The 25,753-nt window shown below is 37.6% G+C and overlaps 1 protein-coding gene across 1 annotated transcript in view; it reads right to left on the bottom strand.

Moving 5' to 3' along the window:
* Positions 1 to 5,067: 5,067 nt before the first annotated feature.
* SLC10A1 (solute carrier family 10 member 1) overlaps positions 5,068 to 25,753 on the bottom strand; it is a 65,411-nt gene continuing 44,725 nt past the window's right edge. Inside the window, exons 3-5 of the mRNA XM_069091986.1 lie at positions 24,529 to 24,707; positions 22,545 to 22,741; positions 5,068 to 6,801 (exon numbers count right to left, since the gene is read on the bottom strand). Coding sequence (XP_068948087.1) covers positions 6,716 to 6,801; positions 22,545 to 22,741; positions 24,529 to 24,707 — 462 coding nt within the window. The 3' untranslated portion in view covers positions 5,068 to 6,715. The remainder of the gene's footprint in view (positions 6,802 to 22,544; positions 22,742 to 24,528; positions 24,708 to 25,753) is intronic.

Raw genomic sequence — 25,753 nt, 5'->3', positions numbered from 1 at the left:
AGCTAAGTAATGGAGGGGGAAGGAAAGGGACAAAACAAAACAGTGTATGAGATAGCAGAATGTGATGACAGGTATATAACCCAGAAACTAAACTTTTTTGTCCAAGCATTTAAAGCATGTGGAAAAGCCACTTCAAAGAACTTTGAGAAAGTGAAATGAGATGTTAGAAACAGTGAGATGGGGGAGTATGGGAATGGTACTTTATAGGAAACACTTAAAAGAAGCTAGGTAATCTTAAGGAGGGTAGGTAGTGCTGTGCATTTCATAGAAGGGTGGCAACTTGTTTGGCTCAGAAATGGAAGATTACATGTGGTACATTACTAAGTTGCCTATGAAAAGAAGGCAGTACACCCAGTAGCTTGAGGTGGTAACAAGCCTTCCCTTGATATGTTGAGTGTTAACTGTAGTTGCTGTGTGGCATTTTTTTGTTAAGTATTAAGTTTTGCCTTAGTATGTAATTCCTTGCAGGAAAACAGGACATCCACATTATCTTACATATATAGTAAACCTTAAAATTAGCTAAATAACTGGTTGGAGTGAGACATCTTAGTTTGTTACCCCACTTACCAATCCAAGCCAGGATTGTTTGCTTCTCTATACATGGATCAAACTTACTAAATTCTAGAATTTGTGTCAGTGTGCATACTTAGCTTACTTTGTGTAATACATGTTCCAAGTGATAATTTGAGGTAAATCTTAGGGACCAGATATTCTAAAATTTCCCAATTCAAAAAGTCCCACTTTTTTGGAGGGGAAGTTATAATAACCCTGTTAGCAACAAACTACTTTTCTCATTTTCCTTGTTTTGGCATCATTGGGACACCCTTTTATGTGTACCCCATAAGTTTGGTAGGCAAATAATTTTGTGAACAAAAATTCCTATGATGTTCTAGACTTGGTTTTCCCAATCCACCACTACTTTGGCCACTTTTCAGTTAACCCCAACAATTCAACCATAGAAATACATATTATGCCAGGCATTCTCAACCTATTGCATGTCATGCTTTAGTAAATAAATTCACCATAGCCATTTACTTGGAATTGACAAATTATACCTGTGTTCACTAATTTGTCCTCTAATCTTAATGGCATAATCTTCAAAAGACAAAACTTGTGTGATTCCACTAAGCTATCCCAAACAATACTTGGAAGCCTTATGTTTTTGATCCAGTCTTAGATTTTGAAAATTTGCTCTCTTAATCATAACCTGTGTTCTCAAATTTTATCTTTTGGCTTTTTGCTCAACTTTAAACAAATCTAAAGTTTTCATTTATACTAAAGCTATCCTGAATTCTCAGTTTCAAATGACAGCCAAAATTCCCATGCCCGAGTTTCCATATTCCAATGCCTAGTTACAGTCTTAACTGTAAAGGTTAAGTTCTTTTAACTTTTAAACTAAAGGTCAGTTCTTTCTGACGTTACAGATTACAACTGTTCAGTCCAATGGGCTCAAACTTTGCAGTTTTCACACAACCAATCACTTGCAGATAGATACTCTTGTTTCTCATGGTTCTGGCAATTAACAGCTCCCTGTTTTTATACTTAATTTTGTATTTCCAGCACTTGGTATGATACCTAATAGTAAATAATTGTGAAGATCTGTTCTCAGAGAATTAGTTGCCATCTCCAGTGGTATAGCTGTTAACTCCCGAACCCTTGAAATAGTCTGAGATTTTCCAATTTCTGAATTCACACAAATGCCGAATTTATTTTCCTGAAAACCTGACTTCTCAAAAACCTTCACTGTCTCCTTGTTGCTCTTAGGAAAAAACGAAAAGGCGTGTGGAATTTAGAGCCTGTCACAATATGAGAAAACACGCTGCTTTTCAAGCATATTTCATATTTCCCTTTAAGGAACAAAGCAGTCACATGATCCAACACGTAGTTTAGGAATATCAATTTGGGCAGCTGTAAGGATAGAATGGGATGGTGATGAGGGCCTGAATTAGAGTGGTGGTAGGTAGGGACAAAAGGGAGCAGATTTGGGAGATATTAAAGAGGTCAGATCAAGACGATCGATCCACAAGCACTTCCGGAGATGAGATGAGAACATACCTTCCTGCCACCCAGGGCAGGCAGGCTACTATAGGTATGCATGCAACATTGTGTCTACTATCATTGATGAGTTGGCTCTCATCCTTTGACTAAAAACTACTCACCAAAGTTACCGATGATTTCTTAATGGCCTTTTCTCAATGCGCACATTTCTAGACTGCTCTGCAGTTGACATTTGACACTGTTGATTGCTCTCTTCTAGTGACTTTCTAGGCTTTTTGTGATACCCCTTTCTATGGGTTCTACTTCCTTTGATGGTTCTTCATTCAGTCACTCCCACTAACCTTGGTTGTTCCTCAAGGGCTTCTCATGCTCTCTTGAAACTTATTTCACTTGATCTCAATAACTCCCATGGATTCAGTTATCTCTATGATGATCCCCAGACATATGTGTATATACAGCTCTAGTCTCCTGAGTTCCAGTCTCTTCAACTGTCTTGGACATCTCAACTGGATATCCTGTTGGCATCTCAAACTCAACATGTCCAAAACAGAATCTCCCCTCTTCCCAAATTAATGAGCACACAGCCATGGTGAGCCTTTTGTTTAGTCCACACATTAAATCTAATCTAGGGTAAGTTTTATCATTTCTGTCTCACAGCATCTCTTAATTTGTTCCTTCACACAGCCACCACCCTGGTGTAAGTTGTCATCTCATACCGGAACTATTAAAATAACCTCTAATTGGTATCCCTGCCTTATCTGTATATTCCAATCCATCCACTAAGTGACTTCAAAGAAAGATGATTTCCTAAAGTACAGATCTATCATCTCCCCTACTCAGTGAACCCCAGTGGTTCCCAATTTCCCCCAGCATCAGATACGAAATGCTCTGTCATTTAAAGCCCTTCACGTTCCTGGAAAAGAAAAATCTTTGTATTTCTTGGTCCTTCAACTAGTGTTTTCTTGGCTTTCAAAAGTAAGATCTCCCAATTAGATATACACATAATTTTGTACCAGACCAGGTTGTGACCTAGAGCATTGTGGCTAAAGGCATTGTGCTGCAATAGGTTTTCACCTCCAAGTGAACCCACATTATGACTCTTCCCCTTACATCCAAGGATGTGCCTGCCCTTGAGAGCCCATGGTAAGATTTTCAGTGTGAATGTTTACATCTTGGAAATAGGAAAACACTACAAATCAAGGCTTGATGCATTGCTTTGTTAATTCTCTAGACTTAAAAAAAGTGATGGGGGAAAAAATAATGCAGATTAAACCTTTAAAAACCCTTTCCAACCTTGCACCTTCCTATATTTCCATTGTTACACTGGCCTACTTGCACATATATATATATATATATATATATATATATATATATATATATATATCTTCTCAATGGCAGTCCCCCATGCCTCAAATGTTCTCCCCTCATCTCCTGGCTTGCCTGACATCTCAAATATCACCTGTAGGAGGCCTTTCCAAGCCTAGCTGCTATTTTCCTTATTCCCCCTCCCACTCTATTCCTAGTGCCTTCCTTCTGTTATTACCTTCCATCTACTCTTAATTTATCTGGTATGTACATAGTTATTTGCATGCTATCTCTCCCCTTAGAATGTGAGCTCCTTGAGGGCAGGGACACTTTATTCCTTTCTCTTTAAACCCAGAGCTTAGCACAGTGCTTGGCATATAAGTAAATGCTTGTTGACTTATTTTTTATTACAAGAACTGGTTCACTGAATAGGGGACTTCAGAAATGAGGGTAATATAAAAAAATGTCAGCAAAACTTTTTTTAAAAATGATTCTTATGCATTCTAGCCTTATCCTCATTTTTTGTAGCTCTACTGGCCATTTTTCAAATGGATGTCCAATAGGGATCTCCAATTTAACATGTCCAAAACAAAAACAGTGATATAATGGCTAGAACTCTGGGCCTGGAGTGAGGGAGATCTGAATTCAAATCCAGTTTCAGACACTAGTTATCTTTACCTGGGTAAGGGGGTGAGTGGGTGGTAGCAGGGTGGTGGCTGTCTGCTTCAGTTTCCTCAACTATAAAATGAGAATAATGGCACCTACGCCTACCAGAGTTGTTGTGAGAATCAAATGAGATAATATTTGTAAAGCATTTAGTGCAATGTCTGGCACATAGTACCATGTTTCCCTGATAATAAGACACTGTCTTATTATTTTTTTGGACAGAAAAACACCAGAGGGCTTATTTTCAGGGGAGGGCTTATTTTAATGAACATTGACAGCAATTTTAATAAACAGGTAAATGTGAACAAAAAAATGTACCTTTATTCAATAAGCAAATCACTGGGGAAGAACAGGATGACGCACTCACTGCTGCAGCTCTGATTGGATGCAGCTCAGAGCGCGGCGTGCGTTTCACCCGGGGGGGGGAGGCAGTGCATACAGAGGGTACCGTAATGTAGCGTGTAGCGCAGGGGATCACCTTCACTACAGTAGCAATCTCAATAGGGCTTATTTTCGGGGGAGGGCTTATTTTAGAGGAATCTTACACAGTAAGGGGAGGGCTTATTTTCGGGATAGGTCTTATTATCGGGGAAACGCGGTAGATGAAATATAAATGCTAGTTATTTTTCTATTAAATTTGATGGGATGACCTTTGGCAAATCACTTGAACTTCCTTAGGAGGTAAAATGAGAGAGTTGCTAGATAGCCCCTTAGGTCCTGTCTAGCATTATGATTCTATGGTAACATTTTAAGACAAAATTTCTCATGATAAAGTAGTACTTATTTATATATCTAGAATTCCAGTGGCAGTTTTATACAGTTTCCACTGGGTGTTGATACAAAAAAAGATTGTGATCTAATAATCGCTTCATCTTTAAAATTAAAGTGAACGGTCACTAGCCATGGTCTGAAAGGTGCACTTGTTAATTTTCTTGGTTTTCAAGAACGGAGGGAGGCAAGAATAGGAAAAGAAAGACAAAGATGGGAATTATTCACTAAAATATTTTGTTCAATTAGGAAAGTGGAACCAAAGCTACCACAAGAAGAACTTTATTTTCTCACTTCCATCCTCTATTATAAAGTTTTCACCCCTCTAGTTTAATAATTGGTTTCCCCAAAGTCCCAGAAGCTGGCATTCCTTAGTCATTTAGGGGACTAAGTGTTACATTTTTAGATGTAATTTTTTTTTTTAAAGCAATAGGGGTTAAGTAACTTGCTCAAGGTTACACAGCCAGTTATTTCTGGGTGTGGTGCTAAGTATCTGAGCCCAGATTTGAACCCAGGTCATCCCAACACTGGAGCCGGTGCTCTTACTCACTGAGCCACCTGGCCACCCCTTGTAATTTTGTTTTATTTTTCACTAGCATAATGTAATTGTTGTGACAAGTAAGGAAGGACAAGGCTGCTTATCCGTCTCCTAGTTAGGTTTATTAGACTGCATAAAGCAAGTCTTATCTATGGCAGACTGCCATCTGTGACCTCTCAAGTTTTCATATTCAAGGCCTTCTAGGGAAATTGTGTTTTAGCTTGTTTGCATATGTCTGCTTCCCATTCCTATATAAACCTTTACTTGGTTTGTTATTTTTTATTAACATAATTTTTGTTGTTATTTCCCACAAACCTCTAAGAAAATCAAATGGACAAATGTACATATCTGGTCTCAGGATTAGTCTTCTATAATTCCACAAGGTCTAGAAGAGGAAAATATGACTAAGGGAACTGATATCTACCTTTAGCACAAAAACAAAAAATAGTTAAACAATGTTTTAGACCCCAAAGGCTCAGATAATGCTGCCAAAAAATTTGTAATGATAATATAGACACAAACTTTAAGTTGCAGTTGAACCATTAACATTCCTCTTTATTATGAACATCCCAGACACTGTTGTTAAAAGTGAACAACTTAGGAAGGTATCTGAAATCTCCTTGGGCCCCCATGACTTTTTCTGTCTTTTCCTAAGAATATTCAAATGTGCCTTAGAGTTTATTTTTAAGAGTTAGTTATGAAAATTAATTTGAATTTTAACAATTGGTACAATAATGTAAATAATGACAAAACCAAGTTATAAAAATTAATTTGAATTTTAACAATGGGTACAATAATGTAAATAAATGACAAAACCAAAAGGCTCAAGCCATACTCAGGTCAAATATAAAACAATTTGATGGTCAGTGGAAATGTGACTTTGTTCAGTAACAGTCTGCTTTGGGGGTGTTAACTTTGGGAGAGGTCTTTGGAATTTGTCTATTGTGTCAAAACAAAGTATATCCAATTATTTTTTTTTCACTGAAATGTTTAAAAGAAACTGGTAGCTCATCAAAATTATGTTTGTTTAGAAGTTTTGGGGTAAAGGAAAGGAAGACAACAGAAACTCCATTGAAATGAGAGTTTAGGTATATTTTTCTCCAAAGAACACTTTAATACTGAGCCCTTCCTATGTTAGTGGACGTAAATTCACCAAATTCCATTAGTCTCACTTTATTTTTTGTGTGTGGCCAGAAAAAAAGTTCCTGGTTGGTATTGGCTATAAGTTGCTCCGATGGACATCCATAACACCTAGGGGCAGTACCATGGTTACTTTGGTGGTTACTGCTGGGATGCTAATTTACAGAGGGCACAGGAGAGTTTGCCCTTGTAATTCTGATAATGCTGTTCTTCTTTCTGTTGTGTATTTCAAGCCTTACCGTTGGCACTTGGAATGGCACTTTATAGATAAGATATAGTTGCTTGTTAGGTGGACTAGGTCTAGGCCACAGTTGGATCATTGCCTAGGGTTCTTCCTGTTTCTTTGGCAGTGTCACTCACAGCTGTGTAGATCATTTTTGTTTTATCTGTAAGGGGGATAAAAGGAAGAAAAAAGACAGCAAATGAGACAAGTTTATCTAAAAGTAGTAGAGCTAGCAGATGTTAGCAGCAAGAAATCATACCCCAGGATGTACCAATCCACTTTGGAATTTATGTTGTACCACCTCCTCTCATTTATTGATTTTTAGAAACTCAAGAGGACTTATTTAACCCCTCTCCCCCAGCAAGTTGTAATAGCCTTATTAGAAAAATGACACCTTTCCAAGCCTGAGAACATATGAGTTCTAGTTCATCAATATCCTTTCAAGGTCTTTCAAGACATCCCAAGGGAAGGAAGGAGGGAGATCAATTCCTACTACATCCTTAGGATCCTTGTGTTATGTGTGTGTGGATTGTTTCCAGAAAAGTATGAATCTGGATCTCATTACTCAATTGAATCTGCTCTTTCTAAGGTTATGAATGATCTCTTTTAATTTTGAAATCTGTTGACTTTTCTCAGCTTTTGTACTTTTCTACAGCACAAGACACTGATAACAATATCCTGTATTATCTCTCCTTCCTAGGTTTTGGTGACACGACTCTATCTCTTTGTTTTCCTTTTTGCCTATGTGGCATCTCTCAGTCTTCTTTCCTATGTTATCTTCCACGTCCCATGCATGGTTCTCTCCTAAGGCTCTGTCCTGGGTTTTCTTTTTTCTCTCTGCATCCTCTCTTGGTGATCTCATCATCTCCTATGGGTTTAGCTATCTAGATAACTTTGAGAGCTATATCCTAGTCTCTCTTGAACTCTAGTTCAACTTCACCTACTGGACATTTTTCAAACGGATGTCCAATAAGGATCTCCAATTTAACATGTCCAAAACAAAATTCATATTTTCCCTCAAACCTTCTCCTTTTTCTAACTATTCTATTTCTGTTGAGGGCCACACTGATCCTGTCCCACCTCTCAGGCTTGCCATCTTGGAGTTATCCTTAGTTCTTCCTCTCCTTCATAGCACTTCCTCCACTCCCATTTACTTGGCAATTAGGTGCCAAATCTTGTAAGTTTAGTGTTGTGAGATCACTTTTTATGTGTCTTCTTTTCTCTGTTTATGTAACCTTAGTTCATCTAGCTCAGGTTCTCATCTCCTTTCACCTGGACTACTGCAATAGCTTCCTAATTTGTCTAGCTACATCCAAACTTAATTCATTCTAATTAATACTCTGTACAATTTCAAAATTGATATTCCTAAAATACATGCCTTCATAGCTACCTCTGTTCTATGCCCTGCTCAGGAAGCTCCACTGACTCTCTTCTATATCTAAGATAAAATATAAATTCCTCTGTTTGGCACCTAAAGGCTTTAACAACATGATTCTAGTTTATCTTCTCAAGTTTTTACTGCACATTACTCTTCTTCATGTTCTAAAAGATCTAAGCAGACTAATCTACTTGCTGTTCCCTATTCAGGGCATTCCATCCCCTGTCTCCATGCTGTCTCTCATGCCTAGAATATACTCCTTCCTCACCTTGGAATTTCTTTTAGAATATTTAGCTTCCTTCAAGGCTCAACTCAAGTGACTAGGTGCATCCTATTCTGATTTTTGCAGTTGTTAGTCTCTCCCCTCCCCCATAAAGCTTATTTTGTAATTATTTTGTTATGGCATATATGTAATTTCCTAGTAACTGGATCTAAAATCCTCGAAAGCAGGCATTATTTCATTTTTCTCTTTGGTATCGCCAGTACTTACCATAGTGCCTTACACATAAAAGTTTGTTGAATGAATGAATTTATGAAACAGAGACATCCCTAGGGAATAGCAGTCTGAAACATATTATCCAAACTCAGTCTATCTACCTTAAATCAAACTCCTGACAGGGTTCGGTTCTTGAGTTCCCAAGAGTTGTTTGTGAGTCCAATGGCATCTAATGGTCTAAGTCTGATTCCTCAAGAAGGTTGTGTGATTAATTGGTTTCTGGGTGACCAAGAGTTTTAACATACTTTATTAGTATCAGGTTTTATGCTGCCACTTCTTGGCATAAGAAAGTGCTGGGGGACGGCCAGTTGACTCAGCGAGTAAGAGCACCGGCTCCAGTGTCAGGATGACCTGGATCAAATCCGGGCTCAGATACTCAACACCACACCCAGAAATAATAACTGGCCATGTAACCTTGAGCAAGTTACTTAACCCCGATTGCTTTAAAAAAAAAAAAAAGAAAGAAAGTGCTGGACTTGGAGTTAGTAAGACTTGGATTCAAATCCCTCCTCAGACGCTAGCTATGTGATCATGGGAAAGTCACAATTAGATTTCCTCACTTGTAAAAAGAGGAGATCCAACTTGATGGCCTTTAACATCCATTCCAACTCTAAATCCGTGAATCTATGAATAACATCCATCTGTTTGGGTAAGAAAGGGTACATATATCATAGTGTCCTAGATCTGAAAGGGACCTTGAGGGAACTTCTGGTAGGTCTATCTGACTTAAGATAAATCTGGTCACTTCAAGATCATTGCCTGACCATAGGTGTTTATAAGATTATTTAAGGCTACCATAAAAATATAAGTTTTTATTCTTTTGCCTTTCCTTTCCTTTGTTCATCATTCGCTCTCCAGCTATCTTCTGGACAACCTCTCCAATAAGCAGCCTTTCTCCCTGGACCAGAAACCATGCCCTGGAAGGTTTAATCTCTCATTCCTGGAATTTAAGCCCGAGGGCTCTGCTGTCCTCATTGGTGACTTCCTTAACCCACCACTATTTCAGACAAAATTTAGTCATCTTATTAACAACAGCATGGCAGCCTTGCTACCATATACATACACTTCTCTCCCACTGCCTCAATTTCAATCCTAGAATTGTGATCAAATCAATTCTGCTATTGTTTCTGGAGGGGGCATGTTAACTATCTGTTCCCTTATGGTCTCATGCATTATCTCTGTAACAATCTGGACCAAAGTTGCCCCTTCCTGGCCACTACTCCCTATGTGTGTGTGTTCCCTGCCCACCCCCCTTCCCCATTAGAATGTAACTTTCTTGAGGACAGGGACTGTTTTTGCTTTTGCATTTGTGTCTTCAGCACTTAGCATAATTCTTGGCACGTGTTAAGAGTTTAATATTTTTTCATTTGTTCATCTTTTGGCCATTAATTCATTCATTAAATTATAATATTCTTCAATGCCTGTTTAAAATCCTAAAATCCACTTTTCAAATCCACTTTTATTTCTTGTCCTCCTCACAGCAACCTCTTCCTAAACCCCATAATTCTTGGAGAGTTTCAAAATCACTTCAAGTACCTTTTTAAAAAATCATTTGATCCCTAAAAATATGTTGGCACTGAGATAATAGCGTATTAATGTTAAATCAATAAAATAATTGCATGACATAACATATTAAGCATTAGGTGCACAGAGATAAAATCACATTACAACAGGACAAGACTACCATTATTACAAGTGCAATGGGTAGACTGGTCAATGAGCTCAGTTTTTGTGAGTAGCATGCTCTGTTAATGAAATCTCTATGTGAATTTTAGAGCATGAACAGATATTGTTTCTGATCTACTTACCACATAAATAAGAGGAATTTTTTTGCCTGGCTGTTAAGTCAAAATTTAGAATGCTTGCAAAAGGCATGGCTCACTGGGTAATGTGGGCATATTTCTTCCCTAGCTGCAGTCAAGGGAAAGTAGAGAGAGGCCTTAATCTCTCCATCAGGGCCAACAAGTGGCCAATGTACAAGCCTCTGTTATTTGCTTCTTTTCCTTCTTTCCTCTCCTTAAGGGAAAAAAAAATCTCTTGTGGCTACAGAGGAACAGGGGAACTTCTGGGTAAAGATCTGAGTGCAGATCAGGAAAGCAGTGACCTTTCTCCAGATCACACTACCTTGGAAACTCTGAAAACTTGTGGGACACAAGAACTAGCTCTGAAAACAGTAGCATAAAAACAGACTAAAGCTGGGACCAGTTCCTCCCCACCACCAGGTAAACAAAATGCAACTTTGACATAAAGTTCAAAGTCAAGAAATAGGAAAAATGAGCAAACAACAACAACAAAAGAACCACTACAGTGGCAGGAAAGAACACAGAAAACAGAAAACAGCAATGCAGAAACAGTAACAAGCAAATTATCAAAGAAAAATTCAAATTGAATACAAACTCAATAAGAATTCCAGAAAGAGTTAAAGAAAGAGATGAGTGATAGTAGAAAAATTGGAAAGTAATGAATGATGCAAGAAAATAATGAAAAGAGGATTACCAGCTTGGTAAAAGGTGCACAAAAGAATACTGAAGAAAATAACACCTTGGAAAACAGAATTGTTTTAATGGAAAAAAAAAAAGGCACAAAAATTCACTGAAGAAAAGGACTCTTAAAAAAGAAAGAAAGAAAAGAACCGCTTAAAAAGCAGATTAGGTCACATGGAAAAGTAGGTACAAAAATTAACTGAAGAAAAGAACTCTTTAGAAAGCATAATTGACCAAGTGAAAAAAGAGGAACAAAAGTTCACTGACAAAAATAATTCTTTAATAATTAGAATTGGTCAAGTGGGAAGCTAATTACTCCAAGAAACAATAAACTCAAAAGAGTGAAAAAAATTAAGAAAATGTAAAATATCTCATCAGAAAAACCTGGGAAATTGATCAAGGAGAGAGAATTTAAGAATTATTGAACTAGGAAAGCTAGATTGTGTTGTGGATAGAGCACAGGCCTGGAGTCAGGAGGGCCTGAGTTCAAATCAGGCCTTAGACACATATGATCCTGGGCAAGTCACTTAATCCTGATTGTCTCAAACAAACAAAAAAGATTTATTGGACTGCCAGAAAACCATGATCAAAGAAAGAACCTAGACATTGTATTTCAAGAAATTATAAAGGAAAACTGCCCCAATATCCAGAGGGTAAAGTAGAAATTGAAAGACTCCACTGATCACCTCCTAAAAGAGATTCTAAAATGAAAACTCCCAGGAATGTTATAGTCAAATTCCAGAGCTACCAGGTGAAGGAGAAAATATTTCAAGGAGTCAGAAAAAACCCAAAACAACTCAAATATTGTAGAGCTATAGTGAGGATTACATAAGATTTAGCAGCTTCCATGTTAAAGAAGAAGAGATATAAAGAAAATGATATTCCAGAAGACAAATGAGCTAGGATTATAATCAAGAATTATCTACCCAGAAAAAATGAAAATGAATTTTCTCAGGGGGAAATATGAATATTTAATGAAATAGAGGACTTTTAAGCATTCCTGATGAAAGGACAAGAGCTGAACAGAAAATTTGGCTTTCAAGCCATAGGAGAAGCATAAAAAGGTAAATATGAAAGAGAAATCATAAGGGACTCAATAAGGTTAAACTGTTTACATTTCTATATGGGAAGATGATACATGTAACTACTAAGAACTTAGAAGGAGTCTATGTAGAGAAGGACATAGGTGTGAGTCAATCTTATTAGTATCTACAAAACAAAATAAAAGGGTGAGAAACAGGGATGCACGATGAGAAGGAAGGGAGAGAAAGAATGGGGGGAAATCTCATATAAAAGAGGCATTCAAGGAAAAACTTTTACAGTGGAGGGGAAAATGAGCAGGTAGGGGAGTTAGCAGGCAACACTTGAACTTCACTTTCATTGTAATTGATTCTAAAAAGGAAGAATATATGTATGTATACACACACATGTGCACATACACACTGAGCTGGATATAGAAATCCAACAGGGAAGTAGGAAGGGAAGAAGATAAGAGAAAGGGGGTGTGTGATAAAAAGGAGGGAGGATTAAGGAAGGCAGTGGTCAGAAGTGAACAAACTTTTAAAGAGAAAGACAAACAGAAGAAAATGGGATTGAGGCAAATACACAGTCAGGAATCATAATTGTAAATGTGAATGGGATAAAGGATCCATAAAATGGAAATGGATAGCAGAATGGATTAAAATTAGAATCCGAGGCAGCTAGGTGGCAATGAGTAGAGCACTGGCCCTGGAGTCAGGAGGACCTGAGTTCAAATCTGGCCTCAGACACTTAACACAAAAACTAGCTGTGTGACCTTGGACAAGTTATTTAACCCCAATTACCCTCCAAAAAGCAAAAAAAAAAAAAATCAGGATCCAACAATAACAAGAAATACACTTGAAACAGAAAGACACAGAGTTAAAATAAGGACTGGAGCAGAATCTATTATGTTTTAGCTGAGCTAAAAAAAATCAGGGGTGGCAATCATAATCTCAGAAAAAGGAAAAGCAAAAATAGACCTAATTAAAATAGATAATCAGGGAAGCTACATTTTGCTAAAAGGTACCATAGACAAAGAATTAATATAAAAATGTTTACATTGTTTCTCTGATAAAGGCCTTATTTCTCAAATATATAGGAAACTGAGTAAAATTTATAAAAATAAGAGCTGTTCTCCAGTTGATAAATGGTCAGAGGATATGAACAGGCAGTTTTCTGAAGAAGAAATCAAAGATATCTATAGTTATATAAAAATGCTTCTGGGATGGCTAGGTGGCACAATGAATAGAGCACTGGCCCTGGAGTTAGGGGGACCTGAGTTCGAATCTGGCCTCAGACACTTAACACTTACTAGATGTGTGACCTTGGGCAAGTTACTTAACCCCAAATGCCCTGCCTCCCCCACCCCAAACGAAAAGCAAAAAAATGCTTTAAATCCATATTCTTTAGAGAAATGCAAATTATATTTTTTATATACATTTAGTATATGAGAGACTCTCCTTACTTTTATTCCCACATATAATTTATAATTGATGACATCTATAGATCTTGATAATAATAAGAGCCGAGGTTTATGAAGCCCTTTTCAAATATTTCACTTTATCTTCAAAAACTTTGAGAGGGAGGTGCTATTATTCTGAATTTTACAGATGAGGGAAATGAAGCACCAAGTTAAGTGTCTGAAGTCAAATCTAAATTCAGATTTTTCTGATTCCAAGCCCAATATTCTATGCACTGTACCACCTAGATGTCCCATATTTCTATTGCTTTTACTTTGTGGAGATGTTTTTCCTACTATTGAGTGAGCATAATTTTGAAAGCAATGACAATCAAAAACTTGTCACATCATGATAATTTTTTACATTGGGTAATCTTTCATTCTACTGAACCTTCTTGGTTTGTGACTAAAAACATTAGCTGAAGAGCAACTATTGGCTGTATCCCAAATGAACTTTTCCTCATAATACAGATAATTATGTCAAGAGCTTCAAATTTACGAAAAACTTGCCACCCAACTTAGAAGTAAACTGATAATCACTAAATATATTTTTGGACAAAGTCTGAATTAATCAAACAGACTGCTTTGCTTTGCTTTAAAAATGCCTTTTCCTATTGGGTACACTAGACTTAGCAGTCAATGACTATAGTAATCTACTGTTTGATAAAGCCAAAGACCCCAGATTTTGGGATAAGAACTCACTATTTGACAAAAACTGATGGGAAAACTGGAATATAGAATGGCAGAAACTGGGCATAGACCATTATCTAACACCATATACCAAAATCAAGTCTAAATGGGTGCATGATCTAGGTATAAAGGCTGATACTGTAAGCAATCTGAGAAAGCAAGGAATAGTTTACCGGTCAGATTTGTGGAGAGGGGAAGATTTTATGACCAAACAAGAGTTAGAGAGCATTATAAAAGGCAAAATGGATAATTTTGATTACATTAAAATGAAAAGCTTATGTATAAACAAAGCCAATGTAACTAGGATTAGGAGGGAAGTGGAAAATTGGGAAAAATTTTTACAACTTATGTCACTGATAAAGGACTCATTTTTAAAATATACAGAGAATTGAGTCAAATCTATAAGAATACAAGTCATTCCCCAATTGATAAATGGTCAAGGGATATGAACAGGCAGTTTTCAGAGGAAAAAATTAAAGATATTTATAAGCATATGAAAAAATGCTCTAAATCACTATTGATTAGAGAAATGCAAATCAAAACAACTCTGAGGTAACCACATCTCACCAGTCAGATTGTCTAAGATGACAAAACAGGAAAATGACAAATGCTGGAGAGGATGTGGACAAATTGGAACACTAATGCATTGCTGGTGGAGTTGTGAACTGATCCAACCATTCTGGAGAGCAATCTGGAATTATGCCCTAAGGACTATAAATAATTTCATACACTTTGACCCAGCAATTCCAATTCTAGGGTTGTATCCCAAAGAGATCATAGAAGTGGGAAGAAGACCCATATGTTCAAAAATATTTATAGCAGCTTTTTTTGTGGTGGCAAAGAATTGGAAATTAAGGGAGTGCCCATCAATTGGGGAATGGCTGAACAAGTTGTGGTATATGCATGTAATTGAATACTATTGTGCTATAAGAAATGAGGAGCAGACAGTCTTCATATTTACCTGGAGAGGCTTTTACGAACTGATGCTGAGTGAGAAGAGTAGAGCCAGGAGGAATTTGTACACAATTACAGACACAACATATGCATGATGACCAATTTTGATAGACTGGACTCTTCTCAGCAATCCAGAGTCATAAGTCAACCCCAAAAGATTCTTGATGGAGAGAGATGTTTACATCCAGAGAAAGAACTGAGTTTGAACCCAGGTTGAAGCAAACTACCTGCTCTTTTTCTTTTTCTTGGTTTTGTTTCCTCTTTCCCATTCTTCATTCCATCTGATACCCTTCCTTATAACCTGACTAATGCCTAATGTGAAAGTATTTGCAGATCCTATACTTGATTGTATGCTGCCATGGGGAGTAGGGGGGGAGGGAGAGAAAATTTGAAACTCAAGGAATTGTGGTAATGAATCTTGTAAACTAAAAGTAAACAAATGAATAAAGACCAAAAAAAAAAATAAAATAAAAATGCCTTTTCCAGTGTCAGCAACTCCAGAGACCAGATAAGGCTAGAAGTGGGATTTCCCCCTATCTTGGTACATACTCCATATGGGAGTAAATATAATCAAATAAAATAAAAAATAAATAAATCTTAAATTCCAAATGGACCCTGCTTTGTTGTTGCTCTCCGAGTGAGCTCAGAGAATACCTCTTCCTATGTCAACAAAGCCAGACGAGGCTTACTTTATGGCCCTTAAGGATGAGACCATTAACTCGAGGCATTAACTTGAGTAATGGGACTTTTTCTTATCTTAATATTTTTTGGACATATACTATGTTATGGAAAATTAATGGTAAAGAAAACACAGATATCCTGAGTCATAATTTCAATTGACACTTTGTCAACTCTCTTATTTTATTGTATTTATCATCTGTTCAATTAAGAAAACTCCTTTCTCACACAATAATTAAACATTTACGGAGATCATAAATTTGTGTGACACAGCCACCCTGATTTGGGATGGTTCTAAAATGTATTTAAGCTTTCTAAATCTTTTGTTCAAGCAGTTAGAACTTAGTTTCTAACTCTACGAGTTCGCTAGTTTTAAGGGAATAAAATGTAATAACTGTACATCACTATTTGTTTGTCTCCTGTAACCAAACTTTCAAAGGTTAACAAAACATACTATCTTTAGTACTTCAGTTTTGGATGATTTTGTTTTTGCTGGTTTAATGATCTATGGACTCAATATAATCACTAAATGTTTTTGAATTAGAGCTATTAGTAGCAAATATAGCACCTGGTAGACTCCTGGTGGGCAGAGCCAGTCTCCAGTAAATAAAGGATGTCAGAAGTCAGTCCCTGCCCTCAAGGCATTCACATTCTAATGGGGGAAGATAACACATTAAAAAAAAGCTGAAAAAGAGGTGGGCAGAGAAAGGGTAAGAGGGAACATGTTTGAGAGCATGATGAGATATCTGCTTTAGGCTTCCTCTTTACATAGAGGCCCTGGGAGGAACTCTCTAATGTCTGCCCTCTACCATCTCCAATCAGAGGAAGGGAGGTACCCAAGGAGTAGGGATTACTGAGGAAGTTTGAGTTTCAGGGTTGATTTGATCTTGTAGGCAGATGAGTTTCTGAAGATAATTGTGAAGTCCATATGAGAAGTCAGGTGGGAAATGATATAGACCAAAGTATATAGAGGACAGAGATAAACTGGCCTTAGAAAAGGTCAAGCACAGTTTGGTGCTGATCCTACTGTTCAACTGAGAAATGGTTGTGCAGGGCCAGAGGCATACAGGGCCAGTTTTAATAATAGCTACAAAGTAATTTCTCTTCCCATGCCACAGGAAAAAGGAGTGAAAAATCAACAGTGGGGACTGCTGGCAAAGTATGAAAGACTTCTCTGTATCAGCAGTTCAACTTGTTGGTTGAAATGATGGCAGAGCAGTTGTGACAGGGATCATGAAGAAATTGACTTTCCTTATCCTTTTTCCCTTTTTGACTGAGGAGACATGTACCTGTTTCTGAGCTCCTACATTTACTCTGCTATAAGCTGTAGTATTGTTATTTTTTAAGAATGGCTGCACCAGGGGGCAGAGCCAAGATGGAAGAGTAAATGCAGGAACTTGCTTGAGCTCCCGTTCCAACCACCTCCAATACCTGTAAAAAAAATGACTAAACAATTTTTAGAGCTACAGAACCCACAAAGTCACAGAGAGAAACAAATCTCTTGCTAAAGGCAGCCTGGAAGACCAACAGGAAGGGTCTATCACACCAAACTGGGAGCTGAGCACAGTCCTGCGTGAGCCACATAGGCCCGACTCACAGCCCAGACCAGCCAGAACAGACTTCAGGAGAATGAATCACCCACAGCTGTGGCGGTTTCCAGACTTCTCAACCCATAAACTCCAAGGAGAAAATAAAAGGTCAGTAGAGAACTTTGTTGCAACTGGGTGAGAGAAGAGTGTGGTCCAGCCCTTACCCTGCAGTGAGAGGTGGCAGTGGTATGGCAGCTGCAGCTGCTGCTGCATGGTTACCTCTGGAGCTCCTGGCCTACAGATTAAAACCATTCAGAGGGTAATCGGTCTTGCTTTGACCTGCTTGGATCTGGGTTGTGGTCTTGGCTGGTGGTCCTGGGGTGAGGAATGCTAGTGTGCCAGAGCTTGTGGTGGCTGTAGAGAGGGAGTCCTCCTCATAGCTCTGACAACAACTGGGAAAACCCCAGCAATTTGGGACAGAGCTCTCTCCACTCTGGAAGTAGAGTTCTACTGTGTCAAAGAACTCAATAGTCAAGTAATTGGCTGGCAAGATGAGCAAACAGAGGAAGTGCAATCAGACCATAGATTCTTTTTTGGGGGGGGAAAAAGGATCAAAACATGGAACCAGAAGAAAACAACAAAGTTAAAACTCCTTCATCAAAAGCTTCCAAGAAAAATATGAACTCTTACAGGTCAGAAAGGAGCTCAAGAAGGATTTTGACAATCAAGTAAAAGAAGTGGAGGAAAAATTAGGAAGAGAAATGAAAATGATGCAAGAAAATCATGAAAATGGAGTCAACAGCCTGACTGAAGAAAATAACATCTTAAAAAATAGACTAACTCAAATGGCAAAAGAAGCCCAAAAAACCAATAAGGAGAAGAATGCCTTAAAAAATAAAACTGGCCAGATGGAAAAAGAATTTCAAAAACTCACTGAAGAAAATAATTCTTTCAAAATTAGATTGGAGCAAATGGAAGCTAATGACTTTATGAAAAATCAAGACACTATAAAACAGATCCAAACAAATGAAAAAATAGAAGGCAATGTGAATATCTCATTGAAAAAAAACCACTGACCTGGAAAATAGATCTAGGGGAGATAATTTAAAAATTATTGCACTACCTGAAAGCCATGATCAAAAAAAGAGCCTAGAAATTATACTTCAAGAATTTCACAAGGAAAATCGCCCTGATGTTCTAGAACCAGAGGGCAAAATAGAATTTGAAAGAATTCACCAATCACCTCTTGAAAAAGATCCTAAAAAGAAAATTCCTAGGAATATTATAGCCAAATTCCAAAGTTCCTAAGTCAAGGAGAAAATATTACGAGCTGCCAGGAAGAAATAATTTGAGTATTGTGGAAACACAATCAGGATAACACAAGATCTAGCAGCTTCTACATTAAGGGATCAAAGGGCTCGGAAGATGATATTCTAGAGGTCAAAGGAGCTAGAATTAAAAGCAAGAATCACCTACCCAGCAAAACTGAGTATAATGCTTTAGGGGAAAATATGCTCATTCAATGAAATAGAGGACTTTCAAGCATTCTTGGTTAAAAAACCAGAGCTGAACAGAAAATTTGACTTTCAAATACAAGAAGCAAGAAAAGCATGAGAAGGTAAACAGGGAAAAGAAATCATAAGGAACTTATTAATTTGAACTATTGGGGTGGGCAGGTGGTGCAGTGAGTAAAGTGCTGGCCCCAGAGTCAGGAGGACCCGAGTTCGGGTCTGGCCTCAGACACTTAATACCCATACAAAAATACTAGCCATGTAACCTTGGGCAAGTTACTTAACCCAAATTGCCCTCCAAAAGGCAAAAAAAAAAAGTTGAACTATTTACATTCCTACATGGAAAGATGATAATTGTAACTCATGAGACTTTTCTCAGTATGAGGATAGTTGAAGGGAATATATATATATATATATAAATGTTTACATATATATGTATGTATGGGAGGGTATATGTTTGTATAAATATATATATATACGTGAATATGTGTATATGTGTGTACTTGTATACATAGAGGGCACACGATAAGTTGAATATGAAGGCCTGATATCTAAAAAATAAAATTAATAGGTGAGAGGATTATATTGGGAGGAGAAGGGGAGAGATAGAAAACTGTTACAATGGAGGGGAAGAGCAGGAAGGTGAAAAAGAATGGGTCTACCTTATTCTCATTGAATTTGGCTTAAGGAGGAAATAACATACACACTCAATTGGGTATCTTACCCTACAGGAAAGTAGGGGGTGAGGGGATAAAAGGAGGTATGATAGAAGGGAGGGCAGATTGGGGGAGAGGGTAGTTAGAAGCAAACACTTTTGAAAAGGGACAGAGTCAAAGTAGCAAATAGTAAGTGAGGGGCAGGATAGGATGGAGGGAAATATAGTTAGTCTTTCACAATATAACTACTATGTGGAAACATTTTGTGTAGCTACACATGCACAACCTATATTGGATTGCTTATCTTCCCAGTGGGGGTGGGTGAGGAGGGAAGAAGGGAAAGAGTCTGGAAATCAAAAATTTAAAAACAAATGTTAAAAAAGTGTTTTTTTACATGGCAAATAAAATATCCAGGCACTGGGATATAGAAATCCATGTCGCCCTACTAGAAAGTTGGGGGTGGGACGGAGAAGGATTTAAGAGAGAACAGATTGGGGGAAGGGGTATTCTCACTATCTTGGGGTGTGGGGTTGGGGAAAGACGGGGAGAAAATTTGTAACTCAAAATCTTGTGGAAATGAATGTTGATAACTATAAACAAACAAATAAATAAAAGAATGGCTGCACCTATCTCACTCAGAGTGGAAGTACAGTCTATTTTAAAAAATTATATTACTTATATTTATTTGTTGTTATTCAGTCATTTCATTTGTGCCTAATTCTCTGTGACCTCATTTGAGATTTTCTTGGCCAAGATGCTAGAATGGTTTTCTTCTCCATCTCATTTTATAGATGAGGAAACTGAAGCAAACAGTGTTAAGCGACTTGCCCAGGTACCTGAGCCTGAGCGCCTGATGCTGGACTTGAAATAAAGAAGATGAGTCTATCTACCTGCCCTGATTTCGATTTCGATTTAATATTTATCTGTATAATTCTTTTATTCTCAGAATAATTTCTGTTTTGTTTTGCTTTTTGAAGACCAGGTTTTCCCATCTTGCGTTGCTTGGAAGTGCTGCTCCAACCCCAGACTCACCAATAGGAGAGTTTTGATCTGCTCTGTTTTTTCTTGTAACTGGTTTGCTTCTCCTTATGCAGCCTGGTTCCCACCGGCCAGTGTCCATGAGTTCACTTATTTCAGATACCAGGTCAGCTTAGTCCTGGCAATTCAGAACTCATGAGTTTAAATAATCAATCATCTTAAAACACCACAGTAGCAGGGATTATAGACATATACCAACTGTGCCTGTATATAAACTATTTTTTTATTGTCCTTGTTTTATTTCTCATAAAAATCCCCTTGTTCACTGTATGAGCCTACGGAGGACAGCTCTGGCACATAGAAAGACAGTGACCGAGCAGCTTTCTTCCTGGCTTTAGGCTGGGAACCCCAATCCTTGGTTCATTGTTAGAGAATCTCTAAATGGAGGCATTTGTTACAAGTCATTTATCCAGTATTTTCCCTAATTACAAGTCCTAAATGTAAACATTTAAAAGGAAATCCAGGATTTTTCCCTAAAAGGGAAAAAAAAAGTATAAGACTAATGAGCCTGGCTTTCACAGCATACCTCTGGCAAGTCCCAGAGCTGGTTTTGGGTTGGGAGAATAAGAATGGTTATGATTCTAGTTTCATTTCAACTCCTGCTTTCTAAATCTTGGCATATAGTGACCCCTTCTTGGGTTGTACAAATGTCAACGTATTCTGTGGTTTTGGTACTACCATAAGTCCTAGGTTAGGAATCTGTTCATGATATTTTGGAATTTCATCGCTGATTGTTTGAAGCGTGGCCTACATTGTAAATGTAAAGAGCATAGCTAGGAAACTAGAGAAGAACAGCAAGATTAAACTCCGTCTCCCGATGGGCTATTCAGGTGGCAGACAAGCCTCCGTTTGACCAATGTCAACGTGAAGGTCTTCTCTCCTTTGGCTATGATGTTCATGTGTGTACCAAAAAAGGTGTAAAGGGGATGTGAGAAGGAGGGGGAAGAAGAGAAAGAGATAGAGAAACCACTCTTGAGGGTGAAAGGAATAAGATAGCAGCACCTCCTTACTACCTATTGCCTTCATGCCAAGTCATTCTTTGTACTTTTATCCACAGATGGAAGGATGGATTAGATCAGAGATTCTTAAATGCTTTTGTGTCATGAACCCCTTTGGCAGTTTGACAAAGCTCTCAAACCTGTCAGGATAATGGTTTTAAAGGCATATAATAAAATGCATGGTATTACAAAAAAGATCAATTATGTTAAAATACAATTATCAGAATACATATTTTAAACAAATTCACAGATCTCAGGTTAAGAACCCCTGGGTTATATGATCTCAAGGAGTTTTCATATCACAAAATCTATGACAATGAAGTTCTTTGAGTTCCTTGAAGTAGATGTGATGTGTGTTTAGAAGTCACTACTCCAGCACTAATAACTAGAACTTAGTAAAAAAAAATTATGCATTTTAATCCAATAAGTTATTGTTTTTTTCCATGACATATCAGACTAGTATTTACTTAAAGTTTTCTTTAGTACAGTGTATGATTCAGGATTCAGGAATCTCTTTTTTGTTCAGATAATAGGATCACAAAGTTAGAGCTGGAAGGATCTTAAAGGCTAGTTAGTTCAGTCCCCTCATTTTACAGATAAGGAAACCAAGGACCCTAGAGGTTACTAGGGCAGAACTTTGGCTGTCCTTCAGTCTTAATTAATTTTACCCCAGAGATAGTCTGAATAGAGCCTTTCACCCTATTCCTTACAACCTCACAATTTTTCTATATCCATAGTTTTGTTTCTTTGTCACAATTACCTTTTCTTCAAGTCCTAGTTTCTACCTATCACAAGAGGCTTTCCCCAGGCAGAAGGTTGCCTTTCAGTTGAATATATCACTCCAGTTCCCATACTCCATCCCCAGATAGGATCTTGCTGAGAAAGAAATAAATGGCTCATTTTATAGAAGTCTGTGGAATCAATGCCCCATCCAAAAAAGAGTCATTTTTTACTTTATCCATGGCAGGTCAGACTAAGTGGTTACAGAGTTTATGAGACAGTGTTTCCATACTTACCCTTGGGAACCCTGATTTTATTGTAGCATTTAAAGATGGCAATAATAAGAAGCGCTTCCGAAATCTGGAAAATCATGTAAAGGAGAGGAAAAAAGAAGAGAGGTCCAATTACTTCTGGAGGAAAGGTCACATTGAGGATGGTAGAGCATAGCTGAACATTCTGGCATCCAGTCTCCATGCTTACGGTACGTCTGCATCTGTGTAGACACATCAACCCCAAAGGTTATCATAAAAGCAACTTCAGGAGAATTAAGTACCACCATTATCTTTTCCTTCCTTCCTCATGAAACTAAAATACATTGAATGGTGTTAGACAAACTGATGGATGTAAAATAAGCATCTCGTTTGCACCTGAGTGGTCGTTTATGGTTGGCCTCTTGTTTAAGATTTTTATTAATGACTCAGATAAAAACATAGATGACATGCTTACTTAATTTGCAACGACACCAAGTCTGAAGAGGTGGATTCATCACACTGGATGACAGACAAATCCAAAAACAGACTAGGACAACAGACTAAATGATAAGATAAAATTTCGTAGAGATGACTTCTTATCAAATACATTTTAAAACTTTATTAAAATGTACATTTTTGCAAAAATAAAATTTTAATCCTAAAATTTTATTGATTTTTAAAAATCAACTTCAAGATGTGCCTTAATATAAAATTGTCTTAAAAATCGGCTTTTTAAAGGGGACTACAAATTCAACCCAAAAAGCTAAAATAATTGTAGCTGTTGTGTTCAGGATTAGGAAAGCTATAATCCCACTGTGCTTTTCTATCCATGGTCAGACTACATTTGGAGTATGCCATTTATGTGGCACAGTAGATACAGTTCAGGGCCTGGGGTCAGTGAGACTCATGTTCCTGAGTTCAAATCTGGCCTCAGACACTTACTAGCTATTACCCTAGGCAAGTCACTTAACCCTATTTGCCTCAGTTTCCTCATCTGTAAAATGAGCTGGAAAAGGAAATGGCAAACCCTTTGTGGGTTGTGACCCCACATGGGGTCACAAAAATTGGACACAACTAAAAAACAATTGAACTGACTGAACTGATTCAGTTCTGGGGGCTAGGAAGAATTTGAATAAATTAAAGAGTAACATGCCGTATGAGGATGGTTCAGCCTGGATATGAGAATATTTGAGGGGCATATTATGCCTATATTTGGAGAACTGTCATATGGAAGGAATGAATTTTGTTATTCTTGGGCAGACAGCAGAACTGGAGGTGTAGTGGATTTATCTTATTTGAGCTCTTCAAGCAAAAGTTCAATGACCATTTACTGGGTATGGCATAGTTCAGGTCAGGCTGATCTTCATGATCTTTAGTGTCTTTTTCAACTCTGAGATTCTATGATATCTTTTAGTTATATTTCTCATTTTTCCCTTTAATATACTTTATGGTCTAGTCAAACTAAACTACCCTTCCCTAAACTTTACTACCTCATTTTCTTTGTTCACTCTTGGAATACACTCTCTACCCTCCTACCTCTCTACTCACCATCTCTGTCTATTAAAATACTTCCTTTCCAACCTTGACAAACCAAATTCTTCATAAAAACTCTTCATTATTCACACACACACACACACACACACACACACACACACACACACACCTCCAGCTAAAAGTTATCTCTCTCATACAATCATATTGTACATTAATATTATGTCTTTTTTCTATATACATGACATTTCTTCTACTAGACTGTGATTTTCTTTAAAATGGGGACCGGATCCCTAATAAATGTTTGTTGTTGAACAGAAAGAAGTGCGTGAGAAAGATGGAGCCTACAGAAAATACTCTGTGAGTAGCTCTTGTCTAGGGCCCTCAACTTCAGAAACCCAACACTACCCACAATATAAAAAAGCCTCCATAACGTCACATTACCAAGGATCCAGTGCTCACCTAGCTTGGGAAAATGCAGGGATTCTCTAGTTACTCCTGAAAAAAACTAGAAAGGGAAAAAAGTAGTCACTCCTACCTTCCATTGAGACGTAAGATGGCTGAGAGAATATAACCCAGGGTGAAGCCAATGAAAGGCATGAGAGCAGAGGTAGCCAGAAGACGATATGTCATGACAAACATGATGCTTCGGCCAACGTTGATGGCAGAAAGGGCAGCAATGGCCACTGATGAAATAAGCATTATGATCATTCCTCCCTGAAAATGAGGATAATAACGAGAAAAGAACAAGTTAAAAATAAGAGGAAAAGAAAAGCCCTTTTTTTTTTCTAAAGGGGCCTGTTCTTTAGTAATCCCATTTCCTGAATGAAATTGAAAGACCCTGTTTAAAAAAAAAAAAGTATTGATTTACTTTTAGTTTACAACATTCAGTTCCACGATCCCTTGAGTTCCAAATTTTCTCCCCCTCCCTCGCCTACCCCCCCTTCATGGTGGCATGCAATCTGATATAGGTTCTACAAATACCTTCAAACTAAACATTACTCAAGTTGTAAAGAATTATAACCAATGGAATGAACAATGAAAAAGAAGGAACAAAACAAAAAAGAGAGAGAGCAAGTAATTTGCTTCAATCTGCATTCAGATTCTATAGTTCTTTCTCTGGATGTGAATAGCCCTCTCCATTATGAGTCCCTAAGAGTTGTCTTATAACCTTGCATTGCTGAGAGGAGTCCTGTTTATCAAAGTTAGTCATCACAGAGATGATGTGTCTGTAATTGTGTATGGAGTTCTCCTGGTTCTGATCTCCTCACTCAATATCAGTTTATATAAGTCTCTCCAGGTTATTATGAAGTTTGTCTGCTGCTTCATTTCTTATGCACAACAGTGTTCCATTACAATCATATACCACAACTTGTTTAGCCATTCCCCAATTGATGAGCATCCCCTTGATTTCCAATTCTTTGCCACCACAAAAAAAGAGCTGCTATAAATATTTTTGTACATATGAGTCCTTTTCCCACTTGTTTTTTAATCAAATGCTTTATTAACTTCTAGTTTACATCATTCATTTCTGCAAAATTTTGAGTTACAAATTTTCTCCCCGTTTTTCCCCTACATAACACCCCAAAATATCCCCACATCCAATCTGCTCTCTCCCATATCTTCTCTCATACCCCCTCCGACTTTCCAGTAGGGCACAGTGGATCTCTATGCCCCAGTGCCTGTATGTCTTATTTCCCAGTTACATGTAAAAATAATATTAATAATAGTGTGTGTGTATATATATATATATATATATATAT

Source organism: Petaurus breviceps, unplaced genomic scaffold (genome assembly GCF_028583685.1).
Source record: "Petaurus breviceps papuanus isolate PSGF00001 unplaced genomic scaffold, PetGlider_PUasm1.0 189, whole genome shotgun sequence".
NCBI lineage: Eukaryota > Metazoa > Chordata > Mammalia > Diprotodontia > Petauridae > Petaurus > Petaurus breviceps.
This window is presented reverse-complemented; position numbering and strand designations above follow the sequence as displayed.